Here is a 22883-nt window from a genome sequence, read left to right as displayed (position 1 = left end):
GTCAGCTGTGAAGGACATGTTAGTGGAGGGATTCCCAATCCAGTTTAATACCCACAGGCCCTAAGAAGATTAAATAGTATTGTATAGATTTGGGTCCATCTCTGAAGCCAATACCTTTGTCTGCTACCACAGGTTGTTCTCAGTGTGAGGGCAGGTGATTATCCCCTTCACAAACTCCTGGATTGAAGCACCAGCCATGGACACGGCTCACCCTCACGGCACTGGCAGCGGTAAATCACGTTTATAAAAACTTCTAAACAAGGCAAATGGAGCTGCATTTTGAGGCATCTCCTATGGCTGACAGGCCAGATGCCAGACAAACAGCTCTGCTGGGCTTTGCCACAGTATGTGTCTACTTTGCAATCCCAGAGGGAGGGTTAAAACCCATTGACTCCTGGAAAAATCCCTCAGGGCTTGTGCCAGCATCACTGATGCAGAGGGAGGGAGCAGGGACCTGGGGATGTGCAGTTCCACAACATCCCTGGCCAAGGATTTAACAGCCACAACAATCTAATCATCTGATTTATCGCAGGGGAATTATAGAATGATTATTTGATTTTGGGTCTCTCATGCCAAGAAGCACATAGAGGTGCTGGAGCATGTCCAGGGAAGGGAACAGAGCTGGGGAAGGCTCTGGAGCAGCTCAGGGGGTTTAGCTTGGAGAAAAGGAGCTCAGGAGGGACCTTGTGGCTCTGCACAACTCCCTGCCAGGAGGGGACAGAGGGAGGGGATTTGGGATCTGCTCCCAGGGAACAGGGACAGGAGGAGAGGGACCGGCTCAGGTTGTGCCAGGGGAGATTTAGGTTGGATATTGGGAAAAAATTTCTCTACTGAAAGGTTCTCTACTGAATTTACTGAAAATTCCCTACTGTTCAGAATTGGAACAGGCTGCCCAGGGCAGTGGTGGAGTCCCCATCGCTGGAGAAATTTAAAAGCTTTATAGATCTGGCACCATCCCTCGTGGCTTATGGTGGCCTTGGCAATGCTGGGGGAACAGTGGGACTTGATGACCTTGGAGGGCTTTTCCAGCTAAACTATTCTGTGACTCCGATAATTTTAAAGCAAACTGTTATTGAACACACAATTTCAGGAGTACATCCAGTTTTGCACTGGAGTTTATTGCCTCCTGCCCCCTACTCCCACGTAGAACCAGGAGAAGGAGGTGCACTGCCCAGCCGGGATGCTTATCCATAAACCCTTCTCCACACATAACGGTTATTTGCGGTCATATTTGATGTGGGCCCCACATTCCCCCAGCACGGACATCCCACATTCCCGCTTCCCTCACGGTGTCAGCCCTCAGGGGCTGCGTGAGGCGCTGGGGCCCGGCCCTTCCCGCTCGGGCCGCGCGTTCCGGGGGGCCGCTTTCCGTGTCGCACGCATGGCGGCGCGGCGGGCCGTGCTGTGCAGCACCATTTCCCTTCCGCCGCCCCGCTCCGTGCCCGCCGCCGCCGCCCGGCCCGGGCCGCTCTGGGGACAGCCCCGCTGAGGGCGAAGACTTGTAGGGAGGGCTGGATCCCTGCCCGACCGCCCTCGGAGCGCCCTTTCCCCAGCGAGGCGCAGTTCGTGCCGTCTCCAGGCCTTGCTGGAAATGCTGTGTGGGGTTCAGCGTGCATTCACTGAATCCGTGCTCAGTCCCTCGTTTTGAGGGGGAAAAGGGTAATTGTCGCTTCTCCCCGGGGTCAGCGTGAGGGGGCGAGACGCGTGGCTCCACGAGTGCAGTTTGATAATGATTTGTGCCTTTCGGTCCCGCTGCTGGCAGGTGATCCCGGCCCACCCCGTCCGTGAGGAGCAGCTCGCCATGCCCACGGTGGTGGTGGTGGACGTGTCGCTGTCCATGACGCGGCCGGTGTCGGTGGAGGGCTCCGAGGAGTACCAGCGCAAGCACCTGGCTGCCCACGGGCTCACCATGCTCTTCGAGCACATGGCCACCAACTACAAGCTGGAGTTCACGGCCTTGGTGGTGTTTTCATCCCTCTGGGAGCTGATGGTGCCCTTCACGAGAGACTACAACACACTCCAGGTAGGGGGTGTGAATACTTACACCAATAAACCGTCGATATTTGTAAAAAATCAGCCAGTTGCACCACTAAAACACAGTGATATTGTGAGATTTGGTATCATCCTGTGCACAACGTATTGAATTGTCCTTATTTTAAAGGTAGGTGAAATCAGTGTGTTTGAAACATTGAACTTTGCCTGTTGCACCTTTGCAGGTGAGCACTAGGGTATGATTGATTGACTCTAAAATGGGATGGAGTTAAAAATGGGATTGAGGAACGGGCTCCATCCATAAGTGGTTCTGTGATGTTCCTGTTTTTATGTGTAGTTGTTGGTTTGCTCTTGATAAAGGATGCAGCCAGCAGGACCATTTAAAAAGGCTTTGGGTCAAGAGATTTGGTAGAGAGAAGCTGCTGTTGAGACTGTAGAAGTCAAAACAGTGCAAGAGTGAGAATAAGTGATTTTAGACCTCACAGATGTGGTGGGAAGTTGGGAGGAGGAAATGGAAAGGAGAACATCCAAGAGGGAAATTTCACATCAATGCAGCAAAGGCACTGGAGCCTCTGAATGCAGCAAAAATGGCACATTTGTGTCTGACCCTCACATGCAGGAGGAAAGGACACATTGCTGTCACAGGGCACCATGGTTTAGGTTTGTCCAGGGGGCAGAGAGATTTTGAAAGCTGTTCTCTGTTATGTTTGCAGTTTAGCAGGTGAGTGCCTGAGTGTCCTCTCTGATTACTTTTTCACTTCCCTAAGAGTTCATTTGAGGAATTTTGCAAGCCAAGAGCCCAACCAGGCTCCTCTACCAAGTTCACCTCACAGCTGCACCCTGGTGATGCTGTGTTAAGTGTGAGGTTTTCACTTTTAGGAGAAAAGCTGGTTTGTGGATGCAGATGCAAGTTTTGGGTTTGTTATTCTCTCTCTGCCAAAGAGTTTTTGTGAGACAAACTCCTTGTGATCTCTGTGAATCTCTAAGAAGTTTGAGCTGCTCTGACACCTTCAAGGATTTTCTCAGCTAAATGTTTCCCACTAGATGTTGCCTCAGGTTTCCACTTTTTTAAGACATGCAGAGGTGTTTTTTCACTCTGATTATTACAGTTCCTTCAAAGCTATGAGTGACTGCTGGGTGTCTCCTGGCAGGGATATTCCCCCAGCAATGACTGTGGTGTTTGTCTTTGCAGGAAGCCCTGAGTAACATGGATGATTATGACAAAACCTGTTTGGAGTCGGCGCTGCTGGGGGTTTGCAATATTGTCCAGCAGGAATGGGGGGCAGCAATTCCTTGCCAGGTATGGCTGATTTCACTGGTCTAAATTCACTGCTGATTTCACTAGTTTAATTTTAGTTATCCCTGGCAGGGAGATTGGAACTTGGTGATCTTTAAAGCCCCTTCCAACCCAAATTATCCTGTGATTCTGTGATTGATTGTATTCCTGAGAGTTGCACATAGAAATGTAAATGTAATTTGAAAATTTGGAATGCTCTCAGGCATGCTGGTGCTGCAAAAACACAAAGAATTAGTGTTTTGGCTAAACCTGCAGTATGAACAGAAGGTGATCTTTAGAAAAATATTCAGCAGCAAAAAAAAATGAGACTGTTTCCTGCCCAATGTGTTATTGTAGTGCAGTGGATTATAAAATGTGGCTCAGGAGCACTGTTGTGCAGCCCTGATGTTTGATCTGGATGCAGTCTGCTGTCCCAGGAACCTCACTCCATTTGGAAAGGGTGTAGTCCCAAATTCAGGAGCCTCTCCCCTCCAGTCCCTGATGGTTTCCAGGGCTTACAACAATTCCAGCTCTGAACCAGCAGCGCGGGGCTGCAGCCGAGTGTGTTTTGATCTGAGTTCTCTCCCAAATGAGTCATTTGCCATGCAGCTGCTCACACACCCCATTCAGCCCTCCAAGCTCTCAGCCTTCCAAATCTGCTGCCTCTTATGGCAGAGTTTGCTTTTAACCCTCAGTTTTCTGAGACACTTGATTGAAGTTCAGTAATTTTGCAGCTCAGTGAACTGGGAAGATGCTTGAGCAAATATCTTTAAGGAGAAAAAGGATAGTGCTTCATCATCCAACACAAAGGCACCTTGGGACAGCAAAAAACATTCAAAGCAAAGAACAAGAAAGATGTGAAAACCAAGCAGAGATTAGACCTCAACTGTTTTGTCTCTCATTTGTGTCATAGCTCATTTTACTGGCACTGCAGGTGCTGGGGTGGTGGAGGGCACTGGGGAATGTACTGTGCAGCCTTGGAGTAGTGGAAAACATCACTGGTGAGCAGCAGTTCTGAGGAGACTGCAGGAGAGACTGAGGATGAAGGGAGAATACAGAACTGGATGTAGCAATTACACATGGAGTTTCAATTGGATTTGATTTTCCTTACCTACCAGCCAGAAATCATGCCTGCTGTTGCCATGCAGCATTGAAGGAGCAGCTCTTTTATTTCTCTGATCACAGCTGAGTGTAAATAATCCCATTATTCAGTGTAATTAGTGCAGGTTTCCACAAGGATTGACTCTGGATGTTCAATTGAATAGAAAAGTGTGTGTATAATAGTTCTGCTGCAAAATGTGAGCATACTGTAGCTGTATTTGCAAAGAATTAAGATCACTAATATTACCCATTTTTGAGGTTTCTGTGGCTTGTAGTGGAAGCTGAGTTGGTATCCAGATTCTGCAGAAAAAAATGGGCTTTATCATCCATCTGAAAATAAACCTGGAATCCTTGAGTCCAACAGTAACAGGCAGTTTTTTGTGCTTCTAGTGTACACTTAAAAATGAAATGTATGAGATTGAAATTTTAGTGCAATTACCTAATGCCAAGAAAACATTTATTTCCCATGTCCGCCATGTAAATCATGAGGGTTCAATCTTCAATTTCTCCTCTATATGGGGCTTTTTCTGGAAACTCTGCTTGCAGTTCTTTGGCTGTCTGGGTGGAGGAAAATCCAGTGGGAGCAGAGAGTGTTCAGGTGCCCAGCTGTCCTAGTTCAGGGCAAATTTGGGGAAAAACTCCGGAAGGAGCCCCCAGAAAACAAAACCCCCACAACTCCTCCTCCCACCACCGGGCTCGGGAAGAATTTCCTCAGAGGAAAAGTGGAAAAAAACTGTTTATTAATCAAACAAAACACTGCCCAATACAAGAAAAGAAAATGAACAGCCCCAGATGACAAACTCAGAAAATCTCTCCTGTGAGTGGTATCAGTCTCTGGCTCTGGGGATGACTGCAGATCACAAATTGCAGCTCCCGGTGTTCCTTGGTGTTTCCCAGGTCCAGAACAGGTTCAGATGGCACACAGAAAGGGAAAGAAAGAAAGAACAAAAAAAAACAGTCCAGGGAACTAAACTAACTCAAAAGCAAAAGCCAGCAAAGCAAAAGCCAGCCTGAGGCAGCAAACCTGGCCTCCCCTAAGCACAGACAGTGGAGGAGGGGACAAAACAAACCTTCACCTAAACAAACACACGATTGGGGATACAAGCGCCATAGCATCACCCCAGGACACCGGTGCAGCTGAATTCTCACGTGTCCCCGCTCCCTGCAGGTTGTCCTGGTCACCGACGGCTGCCTGGGCATCGGCAGAGGCTCCCTGCGCCACTCCCTGGCCACGCACAGCCAGCGCAGCGAAAGCAACAGGTTCCCCCTGCCCTTCCCGTTCCCGTCCAAGCTCTATGTCATGTGCATGGCCAACCTGGAAGAGGTGATGTCTTATTCTTTGTTGCATTGGATAATTGTTGGTCTTCTCTGAACTAATGACCATTGTGTTGATGTTCTTGTGCTTAAGGTTTTGTTGATGTTCTGGGTGAAGGGGAGTTCAGGGTTTATTGCATTACCATAATCTTTATAAGTCATGGCACTTTGTCCCTGGGGAATATTGTGGAATTTTAATTTCTCTGTTTGTATTACTACTGCATTAATTGCATTGAATGTTTTTGGGGCTCTTCTTAATCTGCAGTTAAATTCTTGAATAAATGATTGTGCTGCAGAGATGCTCAACACTTATAAACAGTAGCTGTGTGTAGAAATGTGAGAGGGGAAAACTGAAGTCTCCAAGCCAGTGCTCAAACCAACTTCCCTTAGTTCTGAAGGAAAGATGCCAATTTTCTTCCTCCTTTCTCCTTCTCTTGCAAATTTCAATCACAGCTTTAAAGATTTTCACAGTGGTTAGAATTCTGCTGCATAAACAGTTTAAAGAGCAGCCTACTTGACTAATATTCCTTAGATTCATTTTATTAATAGCATTGCTTTTGATTTGACATCTGTATTCTTGTGTCCTTTACAGATGCTTAGGCATCAATTAGATATCTCAGCTTCATGATCTCTGTCAAGGATGATCCTTTTGATTAAGCTGGTGGATTGAAGCACTGTTTACATCTCAAAATAACTGGGAAAATATTTAAAATAAATCATCTATTTCTGATAAGTAATAAGAGAACATTGCCTGCGAGACAAAGAATGTTGGTTTATTTGGAAAGGAGAGAGAGAACAAAAAATCATGGGAGCATCCAGTCAGATGCTTTTTGCTGTGTTATGTTTATTTTCTTTTAAAATACTGGTTAGTACAAAAGAGAATAAAAAGAACACTCAACAAAAATATTTCCCTTTATTTTTCTGCAGCTTCAAAGCACAGATTCCTTAGACTGCCTGGAACGACTCATTGATTTAAACAATGGGGAAGGGCAGATTTTCACCATTGATGGCCCCCTGTGCCTGAAGAATGTGCAGTCCATGTTTGGGTGAGCACACTTGTAGATAACAGAACTCTGGGAAGGTCCCCAGTTGGTATCTTGAAAGGAAAAACAAATACAATAAGAAATCTGGTGATATGAGATATTCTAATTAAACTCTTTTTTTATTATTGTTTTATAATCTTGTTAACTGTAATTTCATCTTGGCCTTCACTGGTTCTGGTCAATATTTATTTTAGTCTTTGTAACCAAACCATAGCATCTGCTTATGCTTGGCAGATAGAAGACTGTAATTTCCATAATTATTGTTCATTTACCATGGATGGGATAATGCTGCTTTGTTTCATCATTTAGCAACACTAGAACTATTGAATTAACTGTAGTTAAAAAAGGTTTGGGAGCTAAATTAGTGTGCTTTAGACAAACTATTTTCATTTGATATGTTTTCCTTAATAACTGTGTTCTAGAAAGCTAATAGACCTGGCTTATACACCATTCCATGCTGTCCTCAAGTGTGGCCACTTAACATCTGATGTGCAAGTGTTTCCCAGACCAGAGCCTTTCATTATAGATGAGGAAATAGACCCCATTCCTAAAGCAATTAATACAGGTAACAAATCTTTGATGGCTTCTTCACTAAAATCCATTTGATTTCTGCCCTTTCACTACCACCTCTCTTCCTGTGTAGTTATTGCTTTGTCTCTGCAAGGATCAGTCTCTGTGTAATTTTTTGATGTATGTGTGACACCAGGGGACAAAAATATCATCCTAATTCATCCATGGATACATGGCTAAAGGGCTGGAGTAGGGTGGAGGCACTTTGAGAGCTCAGGGTGCCAATTTCTAGGGGTAGAGACTGGAAGACAGTCACAGGCTGCTTTCCATAAACACCCTCCTAAGCTTCAGGGAGGATAAATTATTTTTAAAAACAACTGTGCAAAGAAAAACCTTCCCAGCCCTGCTGTTAGTGGACACAGCTCCCATGAGCAGCAGGTATTTGGGTTTTCTCTTTTGGAATTTGTAAATTATGTACAGTGTAAATATCAAGGTGCCCAGTTGTGTAACTGTCCAGCAGCACAGCTCAGTCTGTGTGTGTATTAAGTCATCTTCAAAAGTTCTGTGTTTTATGTATTTCTAACTTACTAAGACCTTTACACTCCAGTTGAGTTTGGGTTCTCTTGTGCTACCTTTAGTCATTGCTTCAGAAAAAACCTGGTGGTGTAAGAAGTGGTGATGTTAAATTGGTTTTGACTATATTTCAGTTATTTCCAAATGTGACTTAAACTGTCTTAAATCTAATTTAAATCTGTTGTCTCCCTGCAGATCTAGAAATTGTTGGGTTTGTAGATATTGCTGACATTTCCAGCCCTCCTGTCTTGTCCAGACATTTGGTACTGCCCATTGCACTTAACAGAGGTGAGCAAGTTGGGTTTATTTCAGCAAAAACTACTTCACGCTTCCCTTGTAATGTGCTTTAGACTGGAAGCACAGTTTCTTTTTGCTTTATCAAAATACCAGATGTCATATTTGTGTGATTGCATTAAAATTAAAACCTTGGCCACAAGCTCTCTTATTTTGCATACTGTGTTCTTTGTGAAGTTCATAGAGGGACCAGGGTCCTTACAACATCATTATTAATAGAACATGCTAAATTTCCTGTTCAGAATAATAATGAACCATGAAATATGTGGTGCAAGATGAATATTTAATGCCCCTGAGTACAATGCAGTGGAATATTTATGTATCATTATTGTGCCACTTTGCCCAAGCAGTTCTTTCTGCAGCTGTTTGTTCTACAAAAGTATTAATTAACTCTTGCAGGCAGACAGTAAAGGGTGGTGTCATGGAAACAGAACTCTTGTCTTTGAATTTATACTCATGTTTTCTCTTTGTTTGCTTTGATTCTTCCCCAGAGGGGGATGAGGTGGGACCTGGGATCACAGATGACACTGAAGATGAGAATTCAGCTAATCAGATTGCTGGGAAAATCCCCAACTTCTGTGTTTTATTACATGGCAGCCTGAAGGTGGAAGGCATGGTGGCTCTCGTCCAGTTGGGGTATGGAGCTGGATGTCTGCCTGAAAAATCTCTTACTTTGCTCTTTTAGGCTTTATTTATAAATTATGTTTATTTATATCTGTATTCTATGCAGAACTCTGCACTGCTAGACTAAGCTGTGGATTTTTAATTGCAGATTTGTTTCTGTCAGTACAAATTGCAAACATTGAGCCTCCACACAGTGAGAGGGAGGCACATTCTAGGCAGAGGGTGGAAGATTTTCAGTGTTTGAGGGTTTGCTCTTTTCCACAGGCCAGAGTGGTATGGAATGCTTTATTCACAAGCTGATAGCAAGAAGAAGTCAAACCTCATGATGTCACTCTTTGAACCTGGTCCTGAGCCCCTCCCATGGCTGGGGAAGATGGCACAGCTTGGCCCCATTTCAGGTACTGGTCACACTCCTCTGAGTAACTCTTACACATTCACTGTTGTGTGAATGGTCTTGACAATTTTTAGTTGCTAAGTCTGTAATTTCTTCTTTCTCCCAGATGCAAAAGAAAATCCTTATGGGGAGGATGACAATAAGAGCCCTTTCCCTTTGCAGCCCAAGAACAAGCGCAGCTATGCTCAGAATGTCACTGTCTGGATCAAACCCAGTGGCCTCCAGGTAATGATCCAGGTTGTGCTGCTTTACCTGGAGCAGCAGGAGCCATCTCAGCAGGAGCTGCAGTCTGTGCAGGTCTTGCCTATTTAATGTGATTGCTTTATTGCTTTTCTTTCATTTTTCTAAACACTGAGAATTTACAATGTCATGATTAAAATGCAATCAGAAAGCATAGCTTGTTTAATGGGAGCTGTGTCTCCAGTGGAGCATCTGGCTTGGTTTATTGAATTTAGTATAATTACCAGTTATGTTTCAGTCTTTGTGAGCTGCAGTCTTGTCAATGGTCAGGATAATTTATCCATAAAGAGTTGGGGGTTGTTCTACAGCTTCCCCCAGAAGCTGCCAAGATTTTTTTTTCTCTTTTCTGCAGACAGATGTACAGAAGATCTTGAGAAATGCAAGGAAACTTCCTGAAAAAACACAGACCTTCTATAAAGTGAGTAACATTCCAGGCTGGCCTAGGTTTGATCCATAGTGGTGGTGGTGCATTAGACAGAGGAACCACACTGTGTGTTCTGTGCAGGCTCTGCAAAAACTTAAGAGTGGTTAGGTGGGACAGGGGGTGTCATTGCAATGGTCTGGCACTACATTTTCAGGCACAGATGTGTCATGTCTACAAGTGCCCCTCATGACCTCTGCTACTTCCATGGTGAAATTTTATACTGTTGTCCAGGCAGAAATTACCAGAAATAATCATAGAGGAATAGGATGTCATTCTGAGTCTGGAAAATGTCTCTTCCATTTTATCTACAACTGGAGCAGATAAAGACAAAGTTCCAGGCACATTTGGCCACGCCAGAATGATCCATAAGCTGACTGTAGCTGGAGGTAATTATTGCTCTTGCAAGCTCAGTGCTGAAAGCAGTTTGGTACTGCAGCCTCCAGAGACTTGAAGAATGAATACCCTGCCTAAGTGCACATAAGCATTGTTCAGTTTATAGGGAAGAAAAATCAATGTATCTACATTTTACTGGACACTGTGGTTAAAGGCAGCAGTCAGTGACTGAAGCCTCAGCTGGAGCCCTGCTGGGACACAGACAAAGCAGGCAGGTACAATAGCTGAGTGCACAAAAGGAAGAAGTGGAGGTTTATAGGAAAGGATCAAGGGAAGATCACTGTTATCTTCAGCCCTGATTTTCTATCCACGAGCAGCTGGGCAGTTTCCAGCAGCTGCACTGTGAGTATCATCACCTTTACAAACAGACACAAGAAACCCACGTTTGATGTGGAGGCTTGGAGTGGCTTTAAGAGGGGTTTTGTGTCTTTGCAGGAGCTGAACCGTTTGCGAAAGGCAGCTCTGGCCTTTGGCTTCCTGGAGCTGCTGAAGGGCGTGGCAGACATGCTGGAGAGGGAGTGCACCCTGCTCCCCGACACCGCCCACCCCGACGCCGCCTTCCAGCTCACACACGCAGCCCAGCAGCTCAAAGTGGCGAGTACGGGAGCCTCGGAGTACGCTGCCTACGAGCACAACATTGCTCCTCTGCAGACTGACTTTTCTGGTAGCAGCACCGAGAGAATGTGAAGTCTCCGTTTTGGGAGCTTCTCTAGATTAAGGCTGGAGTGGTTCAAAATTTATTGTTTACTTTTTAGGGCCTGTTCAATTGCTGTTTGAAGAACTTCCTGTCCAAATGGGGAAGTTTTGCATCAGTGCTCTCTAAACAAACATAGCTCGTTTGTGGTGGCTTTTAGTCAGACCTGGAAACTGTGGAAAGTGTCCCAGACCCAGTGATGGTGTTGGATGATTGGTGGAAGTTATTTGGTACATGTGAGGAGAGAAAAAAATGGCATTGGAGGCACTTCTTGGGTTTTGGCCTTCCCAGAATGCAGTTATTACATAACTGAACTGGTGAAAGTATCCTAAAAGGCAGCTACTACACTTTAAACATCAACTTGATTAGTCCAAAGAAAGGTGTGAGAAGCACCCTGCAAGATCAGATGGAGCTGATTTTGGGGTGTTGGCCCTGACTTTATGTCCAACTGGACAGACAGTCTGTACTGAGCATTATCACTTGCACTGCAGTGCTTCTGAAAGTAACTTGATCTTGGGACAAATGGTTTTTTATTTGCATAATACAAATAAAGAGTAATTCTTCATGAAAATTTAAGTTGGATTTGTTCCATTTTCATAGAACCAGGCTGTGTGGCCCAAAACACTGACCTGGTGAAGGCTCAGGTCCCAGCTGTTTATCTCTTATACAACTTCTCAGAAAGTTGTGTAATTTGAAAGAACAAACAACTGAACTAAAGCAAAATTTGGTTGTAAATCTTTATTAATAGAAACACATTCTTTCTGAAGGACTAAAATTCAGTAGTGTAAGATCTGTGACAGCTAGCACTAGGTACCACAATTTCACTGATGAATACATACAGATTTCATAACAGAGGTTTAAATGCCCAGCAGAAAAATTAAAGTATGAAAGTGATCCTTGCTGTTCAGCTAATTCAACCCTTTCACATACTTCAAACACATAGGTACAGTGTGTGCTAAGTGAAATATTGTGTAAATAGTGCTCAACTCTCCTGAGTAAAGTAGGCTGTGCTTCTCCCAAAGAGAAGTTGTACCACGCCTCGTGTTGACAGAACACAATTTGTGAAATGCAGCATGGAGCTTGTACTGCTTCTCTGTTAAAGTCTCCTTATAACACTATTTCATTTACAGTAACAAGCACTGGGTCCATATCACAAACCTTCTGCTGTTTGTTAATTTTTATATATATATAAAATAATTTTTCTGGAGGGTTTATATTGTTTTACAGTAGAAAAAGATAAATAGTAACATGGCACGAAGCTAATCTCGGCTTCAGTGTCTGTTCTGGATTGCTGGCATTGCTCTGCAGTGCCCTGGGGCAGTGGCAGTTGGGAAACAACCTGTTCATAACCACAGTACAGTTTAGAGTAAACTGTCTGTACATTTCTAAACTGGGTTAAGGAGGCCAGAGGAATCTGGGATTCACTACAGGTGGCTCAGTGTGAAGAAGGACAGGCTGAAATAAAGTCAGCTGAGCCAGAGGTTTCCAGGTGAGACAGCAGATGTGTCTGAAATGTGGGGGCAGCTTTGCTTTGTTTTGGTGTAGTGGTGGTGGTAAGAGCAAACAAAGAGAAATGGGTCCTTCAAACCCTGTGTGGGACCTCCCTTACTAAGATGTGATATGTGCTATCTAAATAACACAGGTTATTTGACCCTCTGTTCCATCCCCCCTGGGGCTAGTCAAACCAGATACACCAACTTCTCTGCTGCACCCCTAAATGCAGGCAGAAAAGTGACTTTGCTGCCTTGCTGAAAGCTGGAAATACAGGAACCACAGCCCCAGCAGGATGGATCAGAGGGGCCCCATCTCCCATGAGAATTCCACATTCTCCCTCTGCATGGCTTGGATGCAGTTCTGTTGGGGTTCACGTGCCAGGGGAAAGCTGGTACCTGTGTTCCCTTGCTTTGTTACATTTCAGTGCTTGCTCTACCGACCAGGAAAGCATTTCTGCCCTCAGTGGCAGCTTCCTTTCCTTAATGATTGGATAGGATGTGTTGTTAGAGAACTACACATTGCTGTGGTCCACACAGAGCTCCTATTCTGTTAAGGCTCAACTAGAAACAGACTTAAGTTGGTAGCATTTAAATCAGCATTAGCTACTTCCAGTTTTAATTCTGCACCATCAATAATGCTGCAGAAGAAAAGGGGGGGTATGTGCTGAGTAACTTTATCCCAGTGGTTGATAAACACCCAAACACTGCACAGTGGCCTCAGACTGTGCCTCCTCCTGCCATCAGGATGCCTCCCAGAAACAGCACAGGCCAGCTAAGAGCATATCCCACATCAGAAGCCCTATCTGCATGCAATATTGAAAGAGCAAATCTCCAATTAAAAGATAAACACTATTTCTAGTTAGTGCTGCTCCACTGATTATAAGCATATCATATGCAGATAATAGGATTTCTTTCTAATATGCTGGTTGACAGGATACACATTTAAATGTTCAGTGGTAAATGCCATGCATAGATGATGGAAAGGGAACAAAATCCAGTATAAGGGAATGTTACCTGAATTCACTATGAAATCATGAAATCTAGCGTGGTCATTTCATTTTACAAAATTCTTTGCATTACAGTGGGTAAAACCGTAAGAATTAGAGGCTTATCTTGTCCCCAGGTGAGATAAAAGCTTTGCAGTCCTGCTTCACTTCATCTTCCTCTTCTTTGGTCCAAGGTGTTGTTTCCTTTGCTTGTAGAGGTGGCGGAAGTTTACAAATACCCCTGGAAAAGAATGAAGCCTTTAGGTAGGACATTATTGCATCTTTTTTATGCTAAATGGCTGTACCAGATGTAAAAGAAAAAATAGCAGATCCCAACCCCCACACAACAAAATAAATTATTTAGGGCTGTGTAGAGCAGGGAAAGCTATGGAAAGGTTTTGTCCTGCTGAGGCAGGAGTTGCTGTTTGGTAAAGGGCTCCTTGGAAGGTTGGTCTGTCACCTTTAAGAAGTTGTGACACCAGCTGGGCAGAGCTAAGGAGGATGAACCAGGTATTTCAGAGTGAAACTCAACTGAAGGGTGGCTTTAAGCAATGTCTGTGAGCAGGAGGAATCTAGTGAAAGTTCAGTTTAAAATTCTGTTAGATTGTGGTGAGTTGTGCATCCCCAGTGTGGGTGTGGGTACAAGGAAGTTAAGTTGTGTAAACCAAGTATGTCTCAAGCAGGTTTTCTTCTTTAAATGTACTAGGTAAAGAGAATTCTAGATTGTTTCCTGGAAAAACATGTTGCATTTGTGATTATACTGCAACATTTAACTAAACTACTTCAATTTGAAAGTATGTTCAGATGGCCACTACATCATTCCAAAGTTCAAATGCCCCATAAAAGGTGAAACTAAGTATACTGTGGTTGTAAATACATGTAAAAAATACTCCTTTAAGTCAAGTTTATGCTGCTAATTTGTTACCAAGATCACCTTTTTGGTGGCTAATCAGAGCTCATTGGAGGTGGATTCCTCTCTATCACTGACAAACTTCCATGAAAAATCCACAAGGATAATGCTTAAACTGAAGCAATTTTGTGTTGCCATGGTCCCCAAGATGCAGGAATTTCATTTTCTTTGAAAAATCAAGTTATTCAGGGGGAAACTAGCCTTTTTATTTCAATATTGAGAAATATAATTAAATACTTACCTAAAAACAAGGCTATAAGATATATTTGAAGCACAAATGGAAACTGGATTGTGACGTTCAGTGGATTTGGCAATCCCAGGCTAAATTTCCCTGTTTCACTGAAGATTGGAATGGATTGAACAATACAGACAGCTGAAAGCAGAAGGTCACATCATTACCAAGTACAGATAAAATATGTAATTACCCAGCCCACACCAGCTATTTCAGCATAGTCCCTTCTCATTTGCCAGCACTGATTAATGACAGCAGTTGTGAAGGTGTGGGACATGCAGTAGGGAGGGGGGTGCAGCAGTGAACCTTCCTGGTGAGACTCTGTTCTCACACACAGCTGCAGCCCCAGGGCCTGTGCCAGCAGGATCTGCCATCCAGAAATACCCCCAGCAATGAAACAGGCACACTCCTCCTCCTCCTGCTCAGTGTTGGGCAATGCCCAAAGCTCCTCCTGGCTCACAGGTTTGCAACACAGGAATGAGCCCCTGCCTGTCCTCTGCAGTGATTTACAAGGTAATATCAAACCTGGGAGCTGGTGTGAACCCAGGCCAGGCTGAGCAAGTCAGGCCAGCAGACAAAGCTTTGGGTCAGCAGAGCTTGTCCCTTCACTGCCTTTACTTCCCCCTCCAGAAAGGGAGTCTTTCCTCCAAAAGGAAGAGTTCTTCTCACATCAAATTGAAAAGAATATTTGATTCAGCATGAAAGACAAAATGCTTATATTTGGCTCACCTCAAAGAAAAATCTATTTATCTGTTGTTCTATTTTACTGTTGTAAGTTCAGCTACCAAAAAAGAGATTTGAGTTATTTTCCCAGCCTCCAATTCAGTATTTAGTGAACTGTTTTAAGGAGGTACCTTCTGCCAAGCCCCCTAAGGGGTAGAGAGGGATCCAGACAGTGTAACGGAGCCAGGTGAGTGGTTTCCATTCAATTCCAATGCAGGAAAGCATGTAATAGGGATACCTACAGTGTGAGGGGAAACAAACACCTTAACATGGAAACTACTGCTAGAATTATCTTCTGTATAAACACTGTGTGCTCAACACAGTTCCCAGATGACACAAGGACATTCAAAGCATTGTCCCTGGGGATGGTGATGGACACAAAGTTTTTGGGCAGTTTGCAGAGCTCAAGTCATTCTGAACACAGGGATGAACTGCCTGGCTGCCTAATAAACCTTTCAAAAGAACTTCTTTTCAAAGATAAAGACCTCAATTGAAAAATGGAAATTCAAAGCAACAAAGAAATAAAGAAACAGGGCAGTATCACTTTCAGACTCCAACCCTGCCTCAGTTTTTGGCAGGTGAAGGAAGGCTGTGAACAATCCATGACTCAAGGAGCTTTTACCCTTTGGAGCTAATTCTTCCAAAAAATACAGTGATCAAAATCTTCTTTACAGAGTTCTTGGGAACAACCACTTTGTTCTGTGCACACTTGGTAGGAGGAAAATCCCACCAACCTGAACAGCTCACTGATACTCCAGAAATAAAATATGAAGAACACCACAGGTTTGCTCTGCATTTCCTCCAAGCTTCCAAGGATAACAAACAAAACGAAGTTTCTTCCAAATATCTATTAAAGAAAAACATATTAAGGAACATTCACTCTTCATCAAAAGAAAGGGCAAGTCCTTGCTGTCAGAAACACAAGATACCTACTCCTCACACAGCTGAGCACACACCTAACTCACAGCTGAGCTGTGACCTGCTGCTCACAAGTGGCATCTTGCTCTGTATTTAGGTACAGTGCAAGGGATCCAGTCTTAAATCCCCCATGCTCATTTTTATGCACAACAACCACAACCAGGATAAAAAGGGCACCAAATCAAAGTCATGTACTTTTTATCAGCTTCTTGCTTTTGCTGTCCTGCACTCCCTTACCCAGGGGATGGCAGGAGACAGACAGCCTGTCACAGCCAAGACTGGGAACATGGATTCCTGCCTTGTGAATAAGAAATCCTCTAGTCCAGTGCCAGTGAGGTTGCATCACTTACTTAAGGAGTCTCAACACTTATGTAAAATAAATATTTACTTTAAAGATAAGATGAAGGAGAAGAATTTAGAAATATTACCTGCATTACAGAAGGTAACACTGGTGATCTGACCAGTCCTATTAGTGAATTCATGATCTCCATTAATGCCAGGGTCTGACAGAAATACATCATATCAGAAATAGTGTGAAATGTGTCATAGAAGGAATCTGTAAGACACAGGAAACCAACCATTTTAGGGAACAAGTGAATTTCCATGCTCAGGAAGCTGGTGCAGCAGCACAGCTTGTGATAACAGGATTCTGGTTGTATTTGAGAAAAACATGATGCATAATTACATAAGTTCTTCATAGGCCTTATCTTGAACTCACAGCAGTTGGGTCAGAAACACTGCTCCATTTCACACACAGAAGGATCAAGAGCTATTTCAGTAATTGCTTAACAAAAAAGGCAATAGTGCTGTACTTCAACAGAATGGATTGTTCCTGCTTCAAAAACAAAATATTCTATCCAGATCATTTTCAAAAACATTAACATTGCAGTGAGCAAGACATTTTGCTTCAGCTGATTTTGTTAGAAGTGATCCTGGCTGAGCACAAGTATCATTCACAAAGTACACAGCTGTGATTTACAAGGGGACAGTATTTTCCTGCCCTTGACATTTTGATGACCTTTGAAAGGCTTTCATTGTGCTCTTTGGCAATGCATTCATGGTTTTGTTCCTAAATATGTCTCCCTTTAGATTTTGCTATTTAAAATATCTTAAAACAACACTGAAAGTCAACTCAGACCCTCCAATATAAATAAAACAGTGCATTACTTGCCTTTTCCTAAGATGAACAGTCGTACTGTCATGTTCACAAAAATCCAAGAGAATCCCAAAAACTGTACAAGATTATACATGATTAGGTATCCCTTCTTCAGGTGTTTGAAGGCTAAAATCAATAATAAACACATCAGGTGAGCAGAGTGCAATGGTAATAGAGCTGCAAACCAAGCTTTCTGAGAATAAAGCTTGTCAGGAAAAGTGAAGTTATTGATTGTAATAAAAGCCTTGTTGGGTGCCCTGGGGGGTTCTGCTTTTGCCACCATCTGCCAGAACTCAATTCTTGGTAGTCAGACTTTTGATATTCCCAGGAAACTTCAGTCCATTTTTATTAAATTTCTAATAGCTCACAATTCAAAGATCCCACTCTAAGACACACCAAGCCACTGAAAACTGCTCCTTAAGAGTGGAGGTTCACAAAGTGTGAACAAACTTTCTAAATCCCACTTTACCCACAAAAAAATGCAGTTACTTACGGTCTTTTGGGACTCTGGATTCTATTTTCATTTTGTTAATCTTTTCTTCTTCCTTAAGATGAAGGATAAGGTTTTAAAGACTTACTGTAATTAGCAAGTGATTTGTTAACTATACTACTGCAAAGCTAGTGGGTTTAAAATTCAGCCAAGCACCCAGTAGCTAGAAGGTTTAAATTTTCACCAGCATAAAACAGCACATTAATCATCCAGAAATTATAGTACAGTAAAAGCCAGAGGGTGTTAACCAGTTATCCTGCCCTCACAGTGTGGCTTGTTCTAGTAATTAGATGGTTTGCTGAAAAAGCCTCTGCTTTCTGTGTTAATTCTCAGTTATGACTGTGCTGTTTCTTACATGACCCACCAGCAACCCGAAGAGAACAGAGAACATCCAGCCCAGGTTCTCTGCCTACCTTTCCCAAAGCTCCTGAGTCCTGGCACTGCAGTGCCCCTCTCTGCTCCGTGAGAGGAACAGGGCAGTGGATGTTGTAAAAGGGATTTGCAGCAATGTGGTCTGTTCAAGTCTTTTCCAAGTCCATCTTGCACCTGCCCACCTCAGTAAGCTGCTCAAGCTCACCAGCTGGTGGGAATGCACCAGCAGGGCCAGCCCTGGGGCTCAGGAAAGCCTCAGCAATCCCTGCTTCCCAGCCAGACAATGCCCAGGACTCACTGCTTTGGCTCCACATGGCAGAGTGACATGATCCTCTAGAGATCAGGACACTGGGCAAGGGGCACATGCAAGGAGCTAGCACACAGCCTCCAGTTCCAGTTCCAACCAGAAATGTGCCTATTTCCAAATTCCTGCTTACAATATGAACCAACTCTGTATAGAACAGCAATAACAATCAGCATGCCAGGCTGCTAAATGAAGAGTGCAGGTTCAGGCACAGGAGAACAGCTGTCCTTGCTTTGTAACTGGCAGCACAAGCTCCAGGTGCCCACGGGACTGACCTTCTCCTTCAGCTCCATTTCAGCATCCGACTCGTCCAACCAGCGGTCGAAGTCGGGTGCCAGGAAGAGCGGGCGCTTCTCCTGCTTGGTCAGCCTCTCCCACCAGTTACTCTCTTTCTTCTGCACAGTGATGTTCAGCTGCCTTTGGGTCATCCTGCACACAGGCTGGAGGTAGACACATCAGCAAAAGTCCAAAGAAACAAGCTCTGGGACTGAGTTGACAGCCAAGCTCCCCTTTTCAAGAAGGCAGGGATGACACAACTGCTGCAGCACAAATCTCTCTGCCACCCAAGGCACAGAAGCAAAGTCCAGTTGAAGATGGCAGCTTGATGAGCAGCCTGCCCATATCACAGCACCACTGCATCCCACCACAGAGCTAGCAGAGACCCCAGTGCCAGCCTTCTCAGAACCCCTGATCTTGGCTTTACACCTTCTTGCACTTACTACTGTGAGCCACCCACCTCCTCTAGCCAGCAGTAAAAATAACACTGCCAGCAGCCACAGGTACATGTCTAAACAGGGGACCCCATGTGACCCCTGCTGCAGCAAGAGAAGGAGCTAAGAGCCTTAGGGAACACCTGGAGGCAAGGTGAGCTCACAGACCAGGCAGTGTGGTCACTGCCACCCCACAAGGCCTCTCCACCTGCACAGTGGCAGCCCAGAACCTCTCCATCCTTACAGCCCATGGCACTGTCACCTTGGAGCCCATAGCACTGTCACTTGGAGCCCATAGCACTGTCACTTGGAGCCCACAGCACTGTCACTTGGAGCCCATGACACTGTCACTTGGAGCCCATGGCACTGTCACTTGGAGCCCATGGCACTGTCACCTTGGAGCCCACCCTCCTGACCACTGCAGTGCCTCTCACTCAGACCAGCTGGAACTGCTGCATGAGCTGCACTCCAAACTGAGCACATTACACCAGCTCTGCTCTGTCAAGGCTGGCTGGATGCTCCTCAGACATCTGAAGGCTGCAGCTGTAATTTACAGAATTTACAGCTACTAAACCTTGTCCTTGTCTGCCACAGGCTCCATTTCTCACTGCTGGCCAACGTGGCACCAGCAAGGGGAACTCACTGTGCACATCAAAACTAAAGGAGAAAACCCTGGACTGTGACACTTCCTGGTCCTGAGCATCTGTAGTTACACAGAGCAGTCTGTTCTCCATCCCTCCACAGTGACTCAGAGTGATGATTTTTGGAAGGAGGCTGCTCTGCAGAGGCAAGGACTTGCCTTCCAGGCCTGGCTCACAGCAGAGCCTGTGTCTGCCAGCACAGGAGACAGGCACAGGCAGAGACAGGCACCTCTCCCACACTGTACACCAGACAGATGAGAAGGCAGTGACCAGACCCTGGAACCAAGAGCTGTTCACTGTCTGCCACTCCACAGCTGGCAGGAGCCACACCAGAAATGTTCTTGCTGACAGAGCCTGGAAATTCACCCTCCCATGGTCTCCTTCCCTGCCAAAGAGCAGAGGTGAACAGTGGCTCCTGGTCTGACTGGAGTTATCCCAACTCAGCCAGGAATAAGCAGCACAAATCCTGCCCAGGAACAAAGCCCAAGTTCTCCTGTGCCCCTAACAGCTCTGAGAGGTAGGGACAGACCTCACAGCCATCTGTGAATAACACAGAGGGATGGCTCTTCAAGCCAAGCTCTTTCCACCCAGACTGCAACAGGAATTAAGGCAAGATTTCTGCAACAGGAGCCACAACATACCACAACCTAAGAAATCTGCTCAAGCCAGAAATATGAATTCTCCTGACTCTCTTCTTTTGTCCAGCTACAAAAGACACCATGAAACATCACAGTGACTGCACAATGTTCCCCTGACCTCCAGTCAAGGTTGCATCAGACAGCACATTGCCAGATTCTCCCATTATTTTGCTGCTTTACATCCTTTAAAAAAACTTACAACTGCTGTGTAACAAGTGAAACAAGAAAATGTCTACTGAAGCTGGTCCATGCAAGCACCAGCTCCAGCAAGGTGATTTGCATTAAAACAACACAATGGCACACAGGACTGCCACAGAGCTGGCTGTTAGAGAGTTATCAGAAAAATTTAAACAGTATATTGGGAACTTTATGCACAGCCATTTTCCTTTCAAGTCCTTCAAAATTTACTTTTTTCTTTGCAAGAATTAGAGAAGTAAAAATACCTACTTTAGGCTCAACTGGCTCGAGGAATTCGATCTCAAATTCATAGATGTTGTCTCCTTTGGCACCGTGACCCTGGGCTAAAAGACAAGAATTGACAGTCAGTGTGAGGTTCCACACACTCCACCTGCACAGGATACTTAGTACACAGAAATACTCAGCACTTATTCACAGCACTTTCCTCCTGCCTTCCTGAGAAGCAAGAGAAAACCACACAGTCACAGGGAAGACACCAAAACCTTGCCTGGAGGGGCAGACACAGGAGTCAGCAGCTAAAGCTGCTGCAAGTCTGCACCACACTGGAAAAGGGTCCCTGCTGCAGGAAGGCAGAGTGTCAGATTCCCAAAAGAGGGGATCAAAAGGCTGCTCATGGATAACTCAAATCCAGCTGAGAATCTCCTGCCTTTGGGAGGTCCAGCCTCACACAATGGAGCACCCAGGAGGATGGGTGCTGCTGGCTGTGTGGGAAGGTGCTGTGGGGAGTCCCTCCCAACAGCAGGGCACTTACCAGGCTTCATTTGTCATCTCCCACATTGATCCTGTCCCCAGAAGGGCTCCAAACTCTGCACTCTGTTTAATTCCCACCCTTCCACGCCGTAAACTGATCCCAAAGAGAACACGATGTGCAACACTCTCCTATCAAATGGCCTGGCTGCAGCTCACCAAGGAGACAGCAGCTCCTAATGAGACATCTTAAAAAACTCCGTGGTGCTGGAATGTGCAGCTGTCCAGCTGCAAAAAACCCATCTTTCAGGGCGAGATCTGCTTTAGTTTCCAAATGGAGCACTAGTTCCTGATGTGGAGGCTCGATAAGAATTGCACACAAGGTCTTTGTGAAAAGAAAAATTGCTGTGAGTTATCTCCGGGGTTTGGCTGGCCTGGGATGGGAAGGATATATGGAAATTCCACTGGTATTTAAATATGGGGAGGTTGGGGTTTTCTTGTTAGATAAGATAGGGCCTGTTGTGGTTACCAGGGCTGAACACAGAGGGCTGTGGGTGGGACTGTGGTGGATCTGAACGTGCCCAGCACGGTGGCTCCTGTACTGATGGGAACCCCACGATGGGGACAACGGGGACACCCCCGGGGTGCGGGCCAGGCTGAGACCCCCCGATAGAGCCCGTACCTCTGAAGTGCAGGACATTGTCGGTGATGGTGATGTCCGGGTTCTGCGGAGGGAGAACACGTATTAGCTGGCAGCTCACGAACCCGCGGGGGTCACTGCGCCCACCCGGGGGTCCCGCCTGCCCCACGCCGGCACAGCCCCCCCGGGCCCCGCTGCGAGACCCGCCCGGGGATCCGCAGGGGAGGCAGCCCTGGGGTCCCGCAGGTGTTCCCCGCCCGCCGCCGAGTCCGCCCCGAGGGTGTCCCCCAGCTCAGCCTTTCCAGGTGTCCTGCAGGTGATCTCCCCCCAGGGTCCCCCAGGTGAGTCCCCCCACCCTCGCACCCAATCCCCCACAGGTGTCCCTGCCCGGTGTCACCCAGGTGTCACTCCCCGGGTGTCCGCAGGTCAGCCTGCCCGCCACCCCCCGCAGGCGAGTCCCCCCGGGTGTCCCCACGTGTCGCGGCCGTACCCGGACGTCGCTGAGGTCCACGCGCAGGAAGAGCTCGCGGTGCCGCTGTGCCCAGTGCACGTGCGGCCGCAGGCTGGGCCCCGCCATCGTCCCGGCCCGCACCGGCCCGCGGCGCCCCCGCGCCTGCGCACCCCGAGCCCCGCCGGGCGGGCCCCGCGCCTGCGCACCGCGCGCGTTACCGGGGGCGGGCGGGGCCGCCATGGCCGCTGCCCTCAGCGATGGCTGCTGCCCTCAGCGGCTCCCGCGGGCTGTATGCTCGGAGTCATTGAGGCACAGCGCCGTGTGGGGCGGGTAAACCCTTCAAGGTCCGAACTAACCATTCCGACGCCGCCACTACGCCATGGTTTGAAATCCCTCCGGGTTGGGGACTCCACCGCTGCCCCGGGCAGCCTTTGCCAATGTTCAACAACCCTTTCTGTGAAG

At 46.0% G+C, this 22883-nt stretch overlaps 2 protein-coding genes across 2 annotated transcripts; one reads left to right on the top strand and one right to left on the bottom strand.

Annotated features, from left to right (window-relative positions):
• The first annotated feature begins 1432 nt into the window (after positions 1–1432).
• LOC117001952 (integrator complex subunit 14) lies at positions 1433–11448 on the top strand. Its single transcript, XM_033070699.1, has 12 exons — positions 1433–1659; positions 1763–2023; positions 3185–3292; positions 5538–5693; positions 6611–6729; positions 7149–7291; positions 8005–8097; positions 8595–8739; positions 8992–9125; positions 9228–9346; positions 9714–9779; positions 10614–11448. Exons 2-12 carry the CDS (start codon positions 1802–1804, stop codon positions 10863–10865), a joined length of 1557 nt encoding a protein of 518 aa, XP_032926590.1. The 5' UTR covers positions 1433–1659; positions 1763–1801; the 3' UTR covers positions 10866–11448.
• Positions 11449–11595: 147 nt separating this feature from the next.
• On the bottom strand, positions 11596–22588 carry LOC117001953 (very-long-chain (3R)-3-hydroxyacyl-CoA dehydratase-like). The gene is made up of 11 exons (XM_033070700.1): positions 22461–22588; positions 22013–22055; positions 20893–20966; positions 18732–18896; positions 17784–17835; positions 17306–17416; positions 16563–16690; positions 15951–16063; positions 15348–15454; positions 14503–14634; positions 11596–13592 (listed from the first exon to the last, which is right to left on the bottom strand). Exons 1-11 carry the CDS (start codon positions 22545–22547, stop codon positions 13516–13518), a joined length of 1089 nt encoding a protein of 362 aa, XP_032926591.1. The 5' UTR covers positions 22548–22588; the 3' UTR covers positions 11596–13515.
• Positions 22589–22883: the final 295 nt, after the last annotated feature.

This window comes from Catharus ustulatus, chromosome 12, assembly GCF_009819885.2.
Source record: "Catharus ustulatus isolate bCatUst1 chromosome 12, bCatUst1.pri.v2, whole genome shotgun sequence".
NCBI lineage: Eukaryota > Metazoa > Chordata > Aves > Passeriformes > Turdidae > Catharus > Catharus ustulatus.
Note: the sequence above shows the minus strand (reverse complement) of the source record. Positions and strands in the feature narration are given on the sequence as shown.

Bases quoted from the DNA above. Each gene is read 5' to 3' on its own strand.
- LOC117001952 (XM_033070699.1), top strand. From the start codon at position 1,802: ATGCCCACGGTGGTGGTGGTGGACGTGTCGCTGTCCATGACGCGGCCG. The intron at 5,694-6,610 runs GTGATGTCTTAT...ATTTTTCTGCAG, and splicing joins GCATGGCCAACCTGGAAGAG to CTTCAAAGCACAGATTCCTT. The intron at 6,730-7,148 runs GTGAGCACACTT...ACTGTGTTCTAG, and splicing joins AATGTGCAGTCCATGTTTGG to AAAGCTAATAGACCTGGCTT.
- LOC117001953 (XM_033070700.1), bottom strand. From the start codon at position 22,547: ATGGCGGGGCCCAGCCTGCGGCCGCACGTGCACTGGGCACAGCGGCAC. The intron at 18,897-20,892 runs GTAGGTATTTTT...GTCTACCTCCAG, and splicing joins TCGAGCCAGTTGAGCCTAAA to CCTGTGTGCAGGATGACCCA. The intron at 14,635-15,347 runs GTACCTCCTTAA...TTCTGCTTTCAG, and splicing joins CTTAGGGGGCTTGGCAGAAG to CTGTCTGTATTGTTCAATCC.